Genomic DNA, 17,062 nt, shown 5'->3' with positions numbered 1-17,062 from the left:
GCGGTTTTTATCTTTTTGGATGCTGAAAAGGCTTTTGACAAATTGGACTGGCAATTTTTATTGCGAGTTGTGGAGAGAATGAACTTTGGAGATAGATTTTTGCTTGCTTTGAAAGCTATTTATCAACAACAATCAGCGCAAATTGTGGTAAATGGGGGACTGACAGATATATTTAAAATTGAGAAAGGTACAAGGCAAGGATGTCCACTATCACCATTATTATTTGTTTTGACAATGGAGATTTTATTGATTAAAATTCGTGACTCATCGGTTATAAAAGGAATAAAATTAAACAAGGATTATAGGTTGAGAGCTTTTGCTGACGACTTGGTTTTTACCTTATCTCAACCGATTGAATCAATAAGTGAGTTGATGCAGATTTTGATTCAGTATGGGAAAGTTTCTGGATTTAAAGTAAATAATAATAAGACTAAAATACCAGCTAAAAATATGTTGAAGAAAGATAAGAAGTTAGTTAATTCAACTGGTTTTGAAATAGTGAAAAAGGTGAAATACTTGGGAGTTTATATTAGTGCCTCTAACGTTAAGTTATACAAAAATAATTATGATAAGTTATGGATAAAAAGTCAAAAGGATTTAAATGAATGGAAAAAGTTACAGTTATCATTGCTAGGGAGAATTTCAGTGGTTAAAATGAATATTCTCCCAAAATTTCTTTTTTTGTTTCAAATGATACCTATTTTAAAAAAAGACTCTAATTTGGAGGTATGGCAGAGAGATATCAATAGGTTTATATGGGAGGGCAAAAAGCCGAGGGTTAAATTTAAAATTATGCAAGATGCACGCGAAAGAGGGGGACTTAAAGCCCCGAACTTAAAATTATATTATGATGCGGTGGCTTAACTTGGATTAGTGATTGGATTAATTTAACTAATAGAGATATATTGATTCTTGAAGGATGGGACTTATTTTATGGATGGCATGCTTATTTGTTTCTTGACAAGAAAGTTGATCAAGTTTTTAAAGCTCATATTTTAAGGAGTGCATTATTGCAAGTTTGGAAGAAGCATTATTATAAATTAAATTGTAAAATTCCAATTTGGGCAATTCCAGGACATGCAATACAAGGGGTTACGAGGGGTGTTATATTGGAGGGGATTTCTTACAAGGAATTACTTATCTTGAAGGGACAGGATTGGCAATTGAAGTCTTTGGAAGATTTGAAACGAGATAATATTCTCCACTTCTGGTTCCCATATTGTCAATTGGTAGATAGGTGGTATATAGATCAAAAGCTTGGTTTAACTTTGGAGGATGTGAATTTGATAAAGCAGATTAAAGATCAAAGTAGAGCTCATATTAGGAGAATTTATAGTGTTCTACTAGAACTGGATTTGGAAACAGAATTAGTTAAAGATTGTATGATCAAATGGGCTCAAAATATTCAGGAACCTATTCTGCTGGATACATGGGAAATAATTTGGGTAAGAAATGTGAAGTTTACTCAAGCGCAGAACTTAAGGGAAAACTTTTATAAAATGTTTTATAGGTGGCATTTGGATCCCCAAAAATTATCTTGTATGTATCCTAACTTACAGCCCAAATGTTGGAGATGTGGTAACTTAGATGCAACTTATTATCACATTTGGTAGACTTGTAGGGATGTAAAAGCTTTTTGGATTAAGATTTGGTGGAATATCCAACAGATTTTTAAGAGAAAGATAAAATTTACACCGCAATTATTTCTTTTGGGTATTATGGAAGATTTAAATTCTAAAGAAGTGATTTTGATGTTNTATTGTATAACGGCAGCAAGGTTATTGGTTGCTCAAAACTGGAAGAAGAATGCATTACCTACTATGGATGATTGGAGAATGAAGGTGTCGTATTTTGCAGAAATGGCTAAGATTTCCGCATATTTGAAAGATCAATCTCAAGAAAAAATTATTTTGGTTTGGAGAAAATGGATAGATTATATTCAGAGAAAGTATGAGATGAATAAATATTATATAGTCTTTGAGTAGATTTTATATTATTTTATTTATAATTTATGTAATTATATTATTATTCATTATATAGTTATTGTATATATTTTATGGTTATGTTAAGTTGATATGTGTTTATTTGTTTTTAGAGTTAAAATATGTTTATATTTGACTGTATTATGGTTGGGTAGTTTTAATTAGACTTGGGATGATATGTGCTTAACCCTGTATTCAGTTCTGGAAAGTCCGGGGGGGGGGAAGGAGGGTAGAGATATGTAAAAGTTGGTGTACTAAAATGTTGTAGAGAAATAATGTAAAGTTTTATGAAAAGGAGGTGCTCGGCCAGTACCCCCGAACTGCATCCGAAGGATGAGGAAAGGAAGGAGGTGGGATGTGTGGGGTGGTTGAAAGAGAGGAGAGAGGTGTAGGTAGGAGGATAGGAGGGGAGGAGGGAAGTAAGTAGGAAGGGTGAAAGAGAGGGTGGATGCAGGGGGGGGGGCTGCCGAGCTGCTCTGAAATTTTTATGTCTGTATTTAATATGATTTTTTATTAACGTATACCATATTTGTATTAAGACTTTGGGGGGGGGTTAGTTGAAAAACTAATAAAAAGTTTTCATTGATAAAAATAAGCAAACTGGTTGCTTGGCCATGCAGTTAAAATTAGATGTTGATTTAGAAAAAAAAATATGTATCTTTTTTTATTAGTTTATAATATCGAATACAAAAATACAAAAGAAAATAGAAAAATAAGGGAGGGAAAAGGGAAGGAAAGGGGGGGGGAAGAAACTTCCTGACAGAACAATTAACCAGTGGAACAACCTGCCTCCAGAAGTTGTGAATGCTCCAACACTGGAAGTTTTTAAGAAGAGACTAGACAGCCATTTGTCTGAAATGGTATAGGGTTTCCTGCCTGAGCAGGGGGTTGGACTTGATGACCTCCAAGGTCCCTTCCAACTTCTTTATTATTATTATTATTATTATTATTATTATTATTATTATTATTATTATTATTATTATTATTATTAATAATAATAATTTCCAGGCCTTGCTGGTCTTTGACTGACTGCTTGCAGTCAAAATGTTTCTCACTGTTCCAAGGCAAGCCAGTTGACATTCTGGCCCTCTCTCATTCTTCATTTTGGAGCATGACAAACATCTTCTCTCACATCTTTCAAGCCTCATGCTTGTGAACAGAAAGAAAATGCTTCTGAAATAAAATTGGCATTGGCTCTTTACCTTGGCATAAGGGGCGAGGTAATCCAGGGCAGTGATATGGAGCCGGAATTTCTGGGTCTTGGTGAATTTTCCAAAGCAGGTGCCCAGGGACACCAGACTGTCCCGTGGAATGTTTGTAGCTAGTTTCAGAAGTCTCTCGCTGAAAAACAAAGTGGAGTACAGTCAAAGTGGAGTTTAGGAACAGGTTTCAGTGGGCCAATCTCAAAAACTCTGGGGCAAGTGGAGGGTCAGCCATTGGTTTGGTCCCTCTTTAAAGCTGGAGTGGGCGAGATGGGGAGGACATCGGCTTCCCTCTTGACCAGCTCTCCTCAACCTTTCTACCTTGGAGGAACCACTGAAATCATCACCCTGTGTAAAAGTCACAAAACGTACAAAAACTTCCCTTCCAATCCAGGTTACACACAAGGGAGAGCACCCCCGCTCAAAGGCCGCCCCCTCCCCTCCTTTGCCTCGCGGCTCTGGCCACCAGCGGGCCCCGCCGACCTGACGTAGTAGACGCGGTCCTTGTGCAGGCGGAAGCAGTAGGTGCCGTCCGGCCGGTCCACTAGCAGCTGGATGTTCTCGCCGACGCTGCAAAGGGAACAGACAGAGTCAGCCGGGCAGCCCCGCAGAGCCTCGGCCAAGCCCTCCCCGCCCGGCCTCCTTCCAGCCCAGCCCAGCCCAGCCCAGGCGCCCGTCGTGCGGCTCCGAGTTCCCCAAGCTACGCGAGGCCCGCGCGGCACCGGCACGCACTATCGGGCGAGCTTCTCGAAGAGGACGCGGGTCTCCTCGTCCGTCAGCGGCCGCATCGCCCCTCCGACCGAAGCGCCAGAGGCAGCGCCGCCGCGTGATGACGCCCAAGCCTGGCCGGGCCCGGAAGCTGCTCCCAGGCCCGGAAGCTGCCCCACCGCAGGAACATCTTTCATGGACTATAGAGTGCGAGACCTTCGGAATAGAGCCGTCAGAACGGAAGCCGGAAGTGCTATCGAACGGGCCCCAGCGCCCCGGTTGCCATAGCGATCACTTCCTGGTCCACGTAGATTCTGCGATGGCAGGCTCGGAGGCGGCGGCACCGGGCAGCGGAGCGGACGTGGAGGAGGCGAGCCTGCTGGCCTGGCTGTTTCGCGCGTCGCCCTCAGGGGTGCCGGCGGGAGACGCGGAGCTGCCGACCTACCTAGCGGGGCTGTCGGGGCTGGGCCTGGAGGCGCTGCGGCGGGAGCCCGGGCGGCTGGCGGAGGAGCGGGCGCAGCTGGGGGCGCAGACGCGGGCCTTGGCCTTCGCGCACTACAAGACCTTCATCCGCTCGGCCGAGTGCACCGCTGAGACCCGCCGCGGCTTCGGCGGCATCGAGCAAGGCCTGGGCCGCCTGCTGGACCGCCTGCCCCCCTTCGCCGAGGCCTGCCGGTGAGCCGCCAAGTCCCGGCCGGAGGGAGGCGAGGCGGGTGCCGACCAGGCCCGCCCGCTGACTCGCCGCCTTCTCCCGTAGGGGCTTCATGCGCCACGCCGAGCAGATCGCGCAGAGCCGCCGGATGAACAACGTGACGCTGAACCGTCACACGGAGATCCTGGAGGTGCTGGAGATCCCGCAGTTGATGGACACCTGTGTCCGCAACAGCTACTACGAGGAGGCGCTGGAGCTCGTCTCCTACGTCCGCCGCCTGGAGAAGAAGCACGCCGGCGTCCCCGTAATCCAGGTGCAGGCACCACTGGGGATGGCCCGTGGGTGAACCTCTTTGACCTTCCAGGCTCTGCTTGCTGTGACCTTGACCTGAGGGGCTTGGGGTGAAGGCAGGAGAGGACATGGCCATAGTCTTGAAGCAGGAGTCAAGCTTAGAGGAGGGAGAAGGCGAAGCATTTGTGCTCCCTCTGTGGTAAAAAGTGTTGGGGCTTTTATGCTTTTCTTTCGATCTGTAAAATGCTGGTTGCTTTTATACTAAGCATTTTGGGATGATTTAGGACCAAGTACCTTTTGTTACATGAGTTGCTCAAATATACCGTAAGCAACCACGTCTCAGCATAGACATTTCATGCTGGCTGGCATTAATGCTGCCAGAGCACATCTATGGCAATATTACAACAGTGAGTCCAAAGGGCCATGTGGCGTTGTGAATTAGAATTGGGGTATGCCTCTTGCATGGTTTTGTGAATCTATTTTCAGAGCACCTGCCCCAGTAAGAACGGCTTCTCTTTCCTTCCCAGGGCATAGTGGCTGAGGTGCGTCAGTCCACACAGCTCATGCTTACTCAACTGATCCAGCAGTTACGCACCAACATCCAGCTACCCGCTTGTTTGCGTGTCATTGGCTACCTGCGCTGCATGGATGTGTTCACAGAGGCTGAACTGCGCATCACATTCCTGCAAGCAAGAGACTTCTGGCTGCGCTCCATCCTTGCGGCTGTTCCTGATGATGACCCCTATGTGCACATCACAAAAACGATAGAGGCCTGCCGCGTGCATCTCTTTGACATTGTCACGCAGTATCGTGCCATATTTGCAGATGAAGAGCCGCTGGTGCTGCCCCTGGGGAAGGACACCTTCAATGAGAGTGCCATCTTCCACGGGTGGGTGCTGCAGAAAGTGTCCCAGTTTTTGCTGGTTCTTGAGCGAGACTTACAGCGTGGTGTGGGCAATCGCCTTGACTCTTTGCTGGGCCAGTGCATGTACTTTGGCCTGTCCTTCAGTCGGATAGGGGCGGACTTCCGGGGCCAGCTTGTTCCCATTTTTCAGCGTGTGGTGCTCCTTACCTTCAAGAAAGCTATGCAGGAGGTCACAGACCAGTTCCAAGAAGAGATGAACTCCTACACATTGATCTCTATGCCGGCTCTCCTGGGCAGTGCCATCTCTGTGCCAATGCCTTCTGCCCAGCCAGGCACCTTGCAGCCCCCTCTGGTGCTACTAGACTTTCCCCCACTTGCCCACTTGCTCAACAACATCCTGATGGCCTTCAATGATTTGCGTCTCTGCTGCCCAGTCGCTCTGACCTCAGTTGTGGCAGCTCTGTTGGAGGACGTGCTCAGCCAGGTACTGCTCTCTATCTTAGACTGGAAAAATATTCTGTATTTCTCAGTGATGAGAATAATTATTTTAATGGCTATTCCAAAAGCTTGAATGTATTCTTCCCATTTTAAACTGAGCTCCTTAGAATCTCTCATAGTCTCTTTGCAGCTGGTGGATTTTGTCTAGTAGTGTCATGCACTGCCTGGTTAGATAATTCATGATCTGAATTTTCAATAGGTAGTTTTCATCCGGTTGCTCTGAATTTATAAACCAAAGGCTTCTAATGAGTCTTTTCTCTCACCAGGTTGTAAAGATCATCCTGGCTTTCCATCGGGCGGAGGCAGCAGCATTCAGCAGTCAAGAGCAAGAGCTGTTTGTTCACTTCTGCACAGCGTTCCTGGAAGACTTGGTGCCATACCTCAACCGCTGTCTCCAGCTTCTCTTCCCTCTAGCCCAAATTGCACAGATTCTGGGTATAGTTACATTTACTTTCTTGCAGAAAGTGGTAGAAGAGCACTTTATTGCTCTTTGGAGCTAGAACTGCTCCCTTCTCAATCATCCTACTCATGCTTGTCCAAAAGGTGCTTTTTCCAAAAGGCAGCTGGACTTTCTTTGTATTTTCTTTGAACACCAAGAATGTATAATTACCTTTTGGAAAAAGCTTTGGGACGATTGGCCTATCAGGGAATGATGTGCATAGGTGCCCAGGAGGTAGGGATCACAGACTCGGAAAATGTAGAAAGGAACCTTCTCTGGGATTTAGGATTGATGGAAGTGTCTGGTTTCCCATTTTTGTGTTTGTTTCCTGCCCTGCTAGGTGTTCCTGCTGCTCAGGTCCATAAGTACGGAGGTCTCGCCTGCGTAGATGAGGAGGCGATCCAGGAGCTCCTGGGCTCAGTCCTCCCCAAGAAAGAGACTGCTCTCCCTCTGGCTGAGAAGAGGCTGGCCCAAGAGCGCCTGCAACTTCCCCTGGACTTGGGACTCTCTGGCTCAGAGCAGGAGGAAGCAGATCCCAGCCCTGCCATCTTTGTTGCTCCAGTTGCAGAGAAGGGCCCCCTTTCTGAGGACACACGGCCGCTCAGTGTGGTTCCCGCCACGGGATAGCTGGTGGAGGTTTGGGGGCTTATCCTCTGAAGGAGCATCTGTGGGCATCCCCCACTCTTCCCTGGGCAGGCAAGGGCAGCGCTTGGCTACAGGTGCCCTTTCTGGCGGCCTCCTTTGCCAAGCAGGAAGGGAAGGTGGGGGGGGCAGATGCAAGGGAAGAACTGAGAGAATAAAGTTGGTGTTTCCCTTTCTCCCCTGGAGTATTTTATTGTGCGCGGGAGGCGCCTTCGCCCCTCCCACTGCCCCCGCGAGGAGGGGGGAGGCGCTTGAGCGCGGCCCGTGCGGGTCCATCTGCGCTTGCGCGATCCGATCCCCTCGCACCTTTCCTACTGCGCAGCCTCCGTTCAAGGAGCACTTCCGGGCCGGATGGGCGCGCTCGGCGGAGGGGAGTTCTCCTGCCGCTGGGGGCGCTCTTCTGCCCGGCCGATGGCGGCGCGGAGCTGGAATCACGGGCTGCGGGGCATCCTCCGCGCCAGCCTGGTTTCGTGCCGCCCGCGCGGCCTCGCCTTCTCAGACCGGCCCTGGGGGGAGCTCGGCGGCTGCTGGCGAGGGCTGCGGCGGCGGCTGCTGGGCCCGTGCGAGCCGCCCTTCCAGCGCGTCTGCCTGGTGGGCGATCCGGCGCTGCGCGGCGTGGCGGCGCGGGTGGAGCCGGAGCGGGTGGGCAGCGCAGAGGTGCAGCGGCTGATCGCGCGGCTGGTGGCGGTGATGCGGCGGGAGGGATGCGTGGGGCTGAGCGCCCCCCAGCTGGGCGTCCCGCTGCAGGTCTTCGTGGCCGAGTTCCGCGGCCCGCCGCTGTCCGCCCTGGAGGTCGTCCCCTTCCCGCTGCGTGTCTTCGTCAACCCGGCCGTGCGGGTGCTGGACAGCCGGCCCAGCTACTTCACTGAGGGCTGCGCTAGCCTGCCCGGCTTCTCGGCCGTGGTCGCCCGGCACATGGGCGTGGAGGTCTCAGGTGAGGCGGGGGCGAGGACAGGCGGCCGCCGGGGACGAGGTGCCCTGCTCGCCTCCGGGATCCCAAAGCGGGCCCCGCTGTGGGGCTTTTTCTCTCTCCCCCCCCCCAGGACTAAACGAGGCTGGAGAGGAGACCACGTGGCAAGCCAGAGGCTTCGCAGCACGCATCATTCAGCACGAGATGGATCACATAAAGGGGATCCTCTACATCGACAAGATGGAGAGCAGGAGTTTCACCTGCTTACATTGGGCCAAGGTCAACCGATGAGTGCATCCTTTTAAGCCAGGGAGGTAGCTGCTTCACTAGTGGGGTGCCCACCTGCTAAAAGCAGCAACCTAGCTTTTGCTGCCTTGAAGGACTTGAACTTGCTGTGAATGTTAACTAGTTATTTCTGTGTAAACTCAAGTTAAAAAATAAGTATGTTGTAAGCCTTCATTTCCAGCACTTTATTCTTCCACAAGCCATCTCTCCCCATACAACCCATCACTTTAAAACATATCTACATGTGGGCTGGGCTGTGGAAAAGCGGTCCTTCAGCCCTCTTAAGGACAAGGCAGGCCTAAAACAACACATGGCAGATTATATTAACCACAGTGGAGTGGGGTACTTGCCTCCCCACGGCACAAATTCACCCAGTAAAAACCATGGGCCTGACCCTGGGCATGGGGGTGTGTGTGCACCTATCACTCTGCTTCTGCCTGTTCAGCTCTGTAGAAGGCAACTCTACTTGGCCAGAGGTACAGAGAGAAGCTTCCTTGGGACTGTCCGGGCCTTATGGGGAATCCCGCCTGTGTCCTGTTCAATGGGAGCCAAGCCACAATTCCTCTCTCCTTTGCAAAGTAATCTGGTAGGCAGGTGGAACTGCAGGGCTGCAGCCGGAGCTTGTCCCCCCCCCCCCCCCCGACCCAACATCTATCATGCACCCAGGAGCAAAGCAAAGAAGGCTGAGGACCTTCACCAAAGGCTGGAAAGGAAAATAGAGCATAAGGCAGTGATGACAAACCTTTTAGAGACCGAGTGCCCAAACTGCAACCCAAAACCCACTTATGCATCGTTGGGTGCCGGGTGGGTGTGGCCCATTGGGTGGGCGTGGCTGCGGTGGTAACGGCAGACTGGGTGGGACTAAAAAGTTCAATCAATTCCAACTTTGCAAGATCTTTTTTTTCCCATGAGAAGTTGAAATTGACTGATTGATTGAACTTTTTTTTTTTTTGCACACACGGCGGAGGCCTAAAAGCGAAAAGGTTTTATAAAACCCAGCTGAAGGCCTAGGACTCGCGACGGCGCGAGTGCCCACAGAGAGGGCTCTGAGTGCCACCTCTGGCACCCATGCCCTAGGTTCGCCACCACTAGCATAAGGTTTGGAGTGGACAGAAACTGAACATTTACAAAACTTACCAGAACTCAGTAAAATAGCATCATACAAGTTTGGCAGAATGACACCCTTTTCCCCAAATGAACTTGAGGTGAGGCACAACAGCACTGGAGAAGGAAAGAAGGCTCTGGGAGAACCCCTGGCCTTTCTTTGGGGAGCAGAACTGGACTCACGGCGGGGAGGGCTGATAAAATGGCTGGGAACAGAAGGGAGTTGGGTTGCTTTTATTTTTGAAACTAAGCATCAGAAATAAAAGAAAAAAACCAGAAAGATGGAGTATTTGAAGGGAAGAAAAACACAGCAGGCCGAGTCAGGCTTACTCTTATCCCCTGGTACCCCCAGTGGACTCCCTTCCATCCCCAGCCAGAGATGCCCCAGCGGAGACAGGTGGAGAACGAAGCTTCTGCATGGCAGAGTCCACCAGCCACTCTTGGCCTGTTCTGCTCCTGGCCAGGAAAATGGGCCCTTGGCTGCTCCCACCTAACAATGGGGCGTCCCATAGGTACAGCATTAGCCCTCTTGGCCAAAGTCCTCTGTGAACTTCTTCACCTTCAGGAGATCTTCTGCATTGACCGTGGGGCGGGTGGTGGCCAGCGAGCGCAACATATCTGACTGCAAAGAGAGGGAACGTTCAGAACCCCCAAGCCTCCAGCATCTTAGCAGTATTCCCTCCAACATAAGGGGGCCCTGGATTGATGTTTTATACCAGGGGTATCAAACTCAATTTCACTGAGGGCTACATCAGCATTATGGTTGTCCTGAAAGGGCCAGTTGATGTCCCCTTCTCTCCCTCAGGCTGGTCCCACTGACATCTCCCTATCGCCTTCTCTCCCCCCTCACTCCTCCCCGCCTAAACCCCTAGTTTTATATCCTATCCTCTCCTCCCCCATGCGTTCACTCACTGCCCGGCAGGCTTTTTCACACAGCACTCATCAGCTGGAGCTGAGTGTGCTGATTCTGGGGTCCCCACCAATCCCTGGCAGCTCCAGCTGACTCTCCATCCAAAGACTGCTTGCGGCTGCCGACCATCCCCGAAGCCCCGGAAGCCCTGATCAGCTGGAGCCATGTGCACCAATCCCGGGGCCTCAGCAGAGCCCCAGCTCCATCTGACTCTCCCCCAGGCTTCTCTGGCACTGCCAGTGCTTCAGGTCATACACACATACCCCACTACAGACTCAATCACCTTCTCCTACTAGTCTACTTGAGGGCCAGATTTAAACCCCCCATGGCCGGATCTGCATGCAGGCCTTGAATTTCACATCTGCTTTATACCCTCACTTAGCCTGGTGCTCAGTCCCGCTTTGTGGACCCACATTCCACACAGAAGCACTGGGTGTGTCGTCGCAGAGTTTTGCCTAAGCCAGGGGCAGGGGAGGAAAGGGGTTTTGTCACAATCACTCACCATGCAGACCAAGGGCTCCAGAAGTTTGTCTCCAGGCACCTCCATCCAGGTCATCTCAAAGGCCCCAGGATCCCCTGGGGAACAAGGAGTCAGCAGGTCATCTACCAGCACACCAGGATTGGTGCGAGATGGTCCATGAACCTGCAGTAAGGATGCAAGCAGTAGGCAGATCAGGAGGGTTGTCAGAATCAGCGTCTAACTCACAGTCCGGGAAAAGAATAGGCTGGCAGGCAAGCCACCCGTCAATCAACCTCTGCTTTCCAGTAACAGCAGTCCAAGATCGTGATGAAGACGGCAAAAGGGAGTGAGTTGCTCTTGGAGCTCTCCTGCCAGACCAGAGGCCTTCCTCGGAGGCCATGGCAATGCTCCAATCTTGGAGTCCAACTACTCCCATTGAATGATGGGGACAATGCTTGCCGTGTTCAGGTAATCCTCCCCACAGAAAGAATTGGATTCGGGTGGGCAGGCAATGGGTGAACCAGCACAAAGAAATGTGGGCAGAGCTCATCCCTTTCATGGCCAAAGAGCTCTGCTCTGCACCAAAGGGCATCAAGATACTGCACAGTAGTTGGCCAGATCCCTGCCAGCCTCACCTTTTTAAAGTGCGTGGCTGACTGCACTTTGCGGACTGGCTGCATCAGGGCATCCCGCACAATGATGCTGATGTCAGCCCCTGAGTAGCCGTCTGTCTTTCGGGCCAGCTCATGGATGTCAGCTTCAGTCAGGCTGTGGGGGGTGTTGCCCAGGTGTAGCTTAAACATTTGGGCACGAGCCAGCTCCTCTGGAAGCGGGATGTAAATGCGTTTCTCAAACCTATGTGCAAAGGAGGGAATGCATGGGTCAATCTCCAACGCCGGGTTGTGTGGCATGGGTGTGCCTCCGTGCATGTGTGTATCCCACCCTTTTGCCCATTGCTATAACTGAGGTGTGTGCCGGTGTCAACCCTACTCCTCCATCTGCCCCTGATGATTTCAGCTAACTGCATTTGGCCAAGAGGTTAGTAAAAAGGTTAGACACTGTTTAGATTGTTTTTGTGTTTCTTGTATTAGTAAATAAAACGGATCTCAATTCCTGTTCACTTCAGGACTACATGGATGACGCTTGTCTATGAAGATATTTTTACAGGATGCCTGTTCTTGGCCCCACACGTGGGATTGCCTGCAGCCCGAGTACTTTTCAAGCCAGCCAAAGCTTGGCTATGTGCTGCACCTGGTGCGGCACACACAGCTCAGCATTATAGCCAGAACTATGAAGGGTGGAAATCACACATCATCTAACGCTGACTTTAAACGCCACAAAATATACCTGCTGTGTGAGGTTGCGGAACTAACTTATGAAAGGGACGTAAGCAGGAAGACTTTTTCCCATTTAACTTTCTTATTCAGAGAACTATAATCTGTTCCCTGTGTACCTGAATTTCAGCGATTTCTACTTATGCAAAATGTGATGGCAACATTATTTGGTTTCTGCCAGGCTGAACTCACCCATGCACACACTGCTATCACCCACCTCCTCCGAATGGCAGCATCCAATACCCAGGGGATGTTGGTGGCGCCCAAGACCAAAGTGCCATCATTATTATTCCCAACACCTGAGAAAAAAGAAAAGTGCCCCATGTCACCCTTTCTGGAGAGAACAGACCCCACGCTCCAGGATCTGTCTGGCCAATGGCCTGAGAGTAGCGGCCACTCTAGTCAGAGCAAGCAGCTGGACTGCTGCCCCGGCGCCCGTCCCCATCACCCACCCTGCATTTGCACCAGGAATTCTGTTTTGATCCTGCGAGCAGCTTCACTCTCGTTCTCATTGCGGGAGCCGCACAGGGAGTCCACCTCATCAATGAAAATGATGGACGGCTTGTGCTGCCTGGCCAACTCAAAGAGGTTTTTCACCAGCCTGAAGAGGAAGCCGGGCAGAGTGAGGGGAGGGTCAGGACAGCCTGCAGAGACTGGCCCACATGCAGGATGCCCAAGTGGGTGGAAGCAAACTCCCTATGGAGACCCACCAGGGTGCCTCATTTCACCCCTGGACCCACTTCTCCAAGGGCCAATACCCCACAGAGGGAGTCCTGCCTCCCACACCTACTTTTCACTCTCCCCCAGCCACTTGGACATCAGGTCTGAAGATGAGATGGAGAAGAAGGTGGAGTTGCTGGCCTCAGTGGCCACTGCTTTGGCCAGGAAGGACTTCCCAGTTCCTGGAGGGCCGAAGAGGAGGATCCCACGCCAGGGTGTGCGCTTGCCTGGCCGAGGAGAGAAGATGGCCTCACTCATCCCCAAACTTCCCAAAGAACGCGGGGAGGGACCCCCAGGTCTCACCTGTAAACAGGTGAGGGAATTTGATGGGTAGAATGACAGCTTCCTTTAGGGCCTCCTTGGCCCCCTCCAGGCCTGCTACGTCGTTCCATCGCACGTTGGGCTTCTCCATCACAATGGCACCTGCAACCAAGCCAGTTTGCCCAAGAGACTTGAGCTGAGTGCTCACCCCCTCCCTCGCAGAGTGGTCTCCGAGGCCCCCAGCCTTCTGGCTTACCCATCAGCTGCTCTTGCAACTTCTTCTTCTCCGGGTTCTCGCCCTCACTGTCACTGTCGCTGCTGCAGAGGAAGACATTCAAAGGGCACGAGCAGAGTAGGCGCTGCTCTCCGGTTGGCTTTGGCAGGGCCCCCAGGTGATCTCCCCGTAGCCTTCCTGCCCCCACCCAGCCCTTACCCCTTGCTGTCATTCTGGGCCTCCTTGACCGGCTTCTTGCTTTGCTTGCTCTTGTTCCGCAAATAGTCCTTCAGCTTCTCCGCCCGGTCCAGGTACTGGGCACACTTGGCCCGGATGCTCTCTTTGGCCTTGTCGCTGTGCGTGTCATCTGCGGGGGGAGGAGGGGAGACCCGGTGGATGGGCGGGCGGGCGGACCCAGGGCCCCTTCCGCCCTCGGAACTGGCCCTGCTGGGGGCGCCCTGCCCGCGTCCCGGACTCACACTTGATGGCGTGCAAGAAGTACTCCACCGCGTGCTGGTACAGGCGCAGCGCCTCCGCGTAGCTGCCCGCCTTGTCCTCCTCGGTGGCTTTCGTGACCAGGTCAATGGCCTTCTGGAAAGACAGCGGCGCTCAGGAGGGCGGCGGGGGCCGGCGGGGCCGCGGGAGAGGAGCCGGGCGGGCCCCCTTCTCTTCTCCCGCGGCGCCCCGGAGCTCGGCACCCGAGACCGCCTTCGAGGGCTTTTCCGCGGTGCCCATTCCTCCACGGCATCCTCCGCTCTTGCCGGGGAGGCCCCGCGGGAGCCACTGCGGGGGGGGGGCAGCGGGAGCAGGCCGGACCGGGATCGCCGGGGGTCCCGGCCCGAAGGGAGGCTGGGCGGGGGGCACACAGGCCCCGCGGCAGCCAAACTGGGCGGGCGCAATTGAGGGGGGGGCTGCGCCCCCCGGGGGCGTCTCCGAGAGCCCCGCTGCTTCGCGCAGAAGTTCGCGACCACCGCGTGAGCTGAGCAGGCAGAGCCCGCGGCCGCCCCGAAGCCGAAGGCCGGGCGGGCCCGTCGCCGGGCGGCTCGGTAGGCCTCGAGCCAGGAGCGGCGCGCGTGGCCCGGACGGCGGCAACGGAGGCACCTGCAGGGCGGACGTGGTCATCGCATCCCTGTGGCCCGGGCACTGGCGGCGGCGGCGGCGGGGGCTCCGGTGCGGAGGGCGGCGGCGGCGGCGTAGGGGCTGCGGCCTTAGCCCGCAGAGCGCCCCTGCTGGCGGGCGCGGGAACAGCAGCGCGCGGGGGCGGGCTGGCGCGCGGGCCGATGGGAGTCGTAGTCCGCGGCCTGAGCGCTGCTGCTGCCGCTTCGTCTGGGTCGCCCGGCCGCCCCGGCCTTGCTCGCCTTCCAGCGGCGCCCCGAGCGCGTAACGCGGCGACGCCGGCGAAGCAAGCGGCCTTCTCGAAGAACGGCTTGGTCCACCTCGGGGGGGGGGGGGTCGTCGTGCCACCTTGACCTACCGAGCGCAGAGAAGAGCCGCCGCTGCAGCTCTTCCCGCTTCTTCGGGGAGGTCACCCAGGGCCCTCCTTCCACGCCCGAGGGCCACGGGCTCCGTCCTCGGCGGGGACCAGGGAGGTCCCCAATTCCTGCGCCTCCCATGCCCTATGCCTCCATCTCCCCCCCTTCCCCTCTCCATTTTTCTTCTCCCACCTCCAATTCACTTCCCTCCAAAGACAAAGAAGCAGTCGAGGCTAAAACTAATATTTTATTATACACCTGCCCTTCGTTGCTTTTCATTGTAATGAAAAATGCGATACAGTGAAGTGTAACTCGGGCCAGGAGCACCCAGGTTTTCTGCAGAGCTCGGCAAGAATTTCTCTGCTGGCGAAGATCAGACATGGTCCAAATATTGCCGCTTGAGGACCTGGAGACCCCCCAAAATTGCATTTAAAATCATTGGAAAAGCAAGTAATTGTATAAATACCATGTACAAAGAATAAAAAAATAAAGCTAGTTTAAAATTTGTGACGGCATATCTCTGTTGCAATACTCCACATTAGATTATAACAAACAGCATACCCACACAGACATACAGCTTTGCACAGCGTTAACACAGATACTCACTTGTAGTGATTTCTGTGCACACTTTCAAGACCTCTTTGGCACTTTGGGCCTATAACAGTTGTGTTTGCCCTATCTGTAAACTCCCGACATCTGACAGAAGATGGGAAACCGCAGCGAGTCACTTGTCTCATTGAACAAAGATATCCGCTTGGCAAAAGGTGCCACCCTGCTTCAGTAATTAAGTTAATGAATTAGAAGTTTTTCCTGGGCCTACAAAACATTAGCAAGAAGAAACCCCAAAAATCGGCTGATCTCCCACCCCAAATTCTCCACTGATGGAACTTACTCTCCTAACCCAGCTCTATGCTCCACATCAATTCAGGGTCTAAACTCTCAGTGGAGCAGCCTCCTGTAGTTGCAAAACATCCTTGGGCTGAAAAACTGAATCTGGCATTGCTAGGAAAAGTGCTATGTAAAAAAGGGTGAGTGTGTGACAATCAAGCTGCACTTCCTAACCTGTATTTTTAAATTTGTGTCTCAATTTGGTAATAATAGTTCATCACTGTGATATAAAAGCACCATTTGAAAACCTGCTAATGCCAGCCAGATTTCCTCCTTCAATGCTATACATTCATACCCCCCTAGCCAGCAAATGCCCGCAGCCTTACATCACCTCCACGTGGGTACCAGGGGCCCTTTTCTGAAACATGTAAGGGGGCCCCTGGCAGCAACCCTGAATTCCCAGTCTGGCCACTGGACATGAGCAGCAAATGATCGGCTGCAACTCCTTCAGCCCTGGAAGGAAGGGAAGCTGGTTACACCCAACTGAAGGTGACTGAGAAAAGGTTCTCTTCAGAAAGTGACTCCAGCACCATTAAATATTGGCTTTTAATACAGAAAAGGGCCTGGAACGGTCCTTACTAGCCTTGAGGTTTCTCTGAACAGGCCCTGCAGTCCAAATTCCAGCCCTAATAGAGCAGCCGGACACCCAGGACAAGTGCCTGAGGGCCAGGGCCAGCCTTCCTCTTTGCTTAGAGGGCCCAAATCCTTCACAGGAGGGGTCAGGAAGCCTCCTTCAGCTGGGCCAAGAGGTCTAAAAGGATGGAGGCTGAAAGGTCAGAGGAGAGGGCTTTCCAATTGATGCCCAAGACCCATCCCAGACTACAGATACCAGGAGCCGTGGAGGCAGCAACCTCTGGTTCTATTCCTGGGCCCCCATGACAAGATCCCTGCCCGGCCCTCTTTGCAAGTCCTGAGACGGAGGCCTGAACCCCCAATCTTTGGATGCCAGAGGTGCAAGTAGCACCTCCTTCATACACCCTCCACTGAAGCCAGAACTGGGGGCATCCCATGGACACTCCCCCCCCCCCCGCTGGGCTCTCTGCTTCTTCGAGATAAGAACCAGGGCACCACTCAAGGGTTACAATTTCATTTCTTTCCTCAGGAGAGCAAGAAACACTGAATGCCTCCATTGCCTTTCACTGGTGATGTGCCCAGAAGGAGTTTGGGGAGATGACAGAACTTTTGTATCAAGAGACCAAACTCCTTTTGTTGCAGAGGGACAAGA

General features: G+C 52.4%; 4 protein-coding genes across 4 annotated transcripts in view; 2 read left to right on the top strand and 2 right to left on the bottom strand.

Annotated features, from left to right (window-relative positions):
- NIP7 (nucleolar pre-rRNA processing protein NIP7) overlaps positions 1 to 4,044 on the bottom strand; it is a 9,982-nt gene extending 5,938 nt beyond the window's left edge. The window contains exons 1-3 of the mRNA XM_015811475.2: positions 3,917 to 4,044; positions 3,668 to 3,754; positions 3,185 to 3,323 (exon numbers count right to left, since the gene is read on the bottom strand). Of these exons, the coding sequence (XP_015666961.1) occupies positions 3,185 to 3,323; positions 3,668 to 3,754; positions 3,917 to 3,972 (282 nt within the window). The 5' untranslated portion in view covers positions 3,973 to 4,044. The remainder of the gene's footprint in view (positions 1 to 3,184; positions 3,324 to 3,667; positions 3,755 to 3,916) is intronic.
- On the top strand, positions 4,014 to 7,456 carry COG8 (component of oligomeric golgi complex 8). Its single transcript, XM_015811415.2, has 5 exons — positions 4,014 to 4,567; positions 4,650 to 4,857; positions 5,363 to 6,184; positions 6,465 to 6,633; positions 6,978 to 7,456. The coding sequence occupies exons 1-5, from the start codon at positions 4,014 to 4,016 to the stop codon at positions 7,262 to 7,264; spliced, it is 2,040 nt and encodes a 679-aa protein (XP_015666901.1). The 3' UTR covers positions 7,265 to 7,456.
- A 234-nt stretch (positions 7,457 to 7,690) lies between these two features.
- PDF (peptide deformylase, mitochondrial) lies at positions 7,691 to 8,646 on the top strand. Its single transcript, XM_015811443.2, has 2 exons — positions 7,691 to 8,213; positions 8,323 to 8,646. The coding sequence occupies exons 1-2, from the start codon at positions 7,691 to 7,693 to the stop codon at positions 8,478 to 8,480; spliced, it is 681 nt and encodes a 226-aa protein (XP_015666929.1). The 3' UTR covers positions 8,481 to 8,646.
- Positions 8,647 to 9,804: 1,158 nt separating this feature from the next.
- Positions 9,805 to 14,599, bottom strand: VPS4A (vacuolar protein sorting 4 homolog A). The gene is made up of 11 exons (XM_015811442.1): positions 14,579 to 14,599; positions 13,957 to 14,068; positions 13,697 to 13,844; positions 13,520 to 13,581; positions 13,306 to 13,425; positions 13,073 to 13,229; positions 12,735 to 12,883; positions 12,500 to 12,581; positions 11,584 to 11,803; positions 10,991 to 11,131; positions 9,805 to 10,200 (listed from the first exon to the last, which is right to left on the bottom strand). The coding sequence occupies exons 1-11, from the start codon at positions 14,597 to 14,599 to the stop codon at positions 10,099 to 10,101; spliced, it is 1,314 nt and encodes a 437-aa protein (XP_015666928.1). The 3' UTR covers positions 9,805 to 10,098.
- Between the last annotated feature and the right edge of the window lie 2,463 nt (positions 14,600 to 17,062).

This window comes from Protobothrops mucrosquamatus, unplaced genomic scaffold (assembly GCF_001527695.2).
Source record: "Protobothrops mucrosquamatus isolate PMUCROS unplaced genomic scaffold, P.Mucros_1.0 scaffold41, whole genome shotgun sequence".
Taxonomy (NCBI): Eukaryota; Metazoa; Chordata; class Lepidosauria; order Squamata; family Viperidae; genus Protobothrops; species Protobothrops mucrosquamatus.
The sequence above is the reverse complement of the archived record's forward strand: the minus strand, read 5'-3'. Positions and strand labels throughout refer to the sequence as shown.

Coding starts and splice junctions, on each gene's coding strand:
- COG8 (XM_015811415.2), top strand. CDS start 4,014: ATGACGCCCAAGCCTGGCCGGGCCCGGAAGCTGCTCCCAGGCCCGGAA. Junction 4,568..4,649: donor CCCTTCGCCGAGGCCTGCCG/GTGAGCCGCCAA, acceptor CTTCTCCCGTAG/GGGCTTCATGCGCCACGCCG. Junction 6,634..6,977: donor CCAAATTGCACAGATTCTGG/GTATAGTTACAT, acceptor CTGCCCTGCTAG/GTGTTCCTGCTGCTCAGGTC.
- PDF (XM_015811443.2), top strand. CDS start 7,691: ATGGCGGCGCGGAGCTGGAATCACGGGCTGCGGGGCATCCTCCGCGCC. Junction 8,214..8,322: donor CATGGGCGTGGAGGTCTCAG/GTGAGGCGGGGG, acceptor CCCCCCCCCCAG/GACTAAACGAGGCTGGAGAG.
- VPS4A (XM_015811442.1), bottom strand. CDS start 14,599: ATGACCACGTCCGCCCTGCAG. Junction 13,230..13,305: donor ATTCCCTCACCTGTTTACAG/GTGAGACCTGGG, acceptor CTCCTCGGCCAG/GCAAGCGCACACCCTGGCGT. Junction 10,201..10,990: donor TGGAGCCCTTGGTCTGCATG/GTGAGTGATTGT, acceptor CTCTCTTTGCAG/TCAGATATGTTGCGCTCGCT.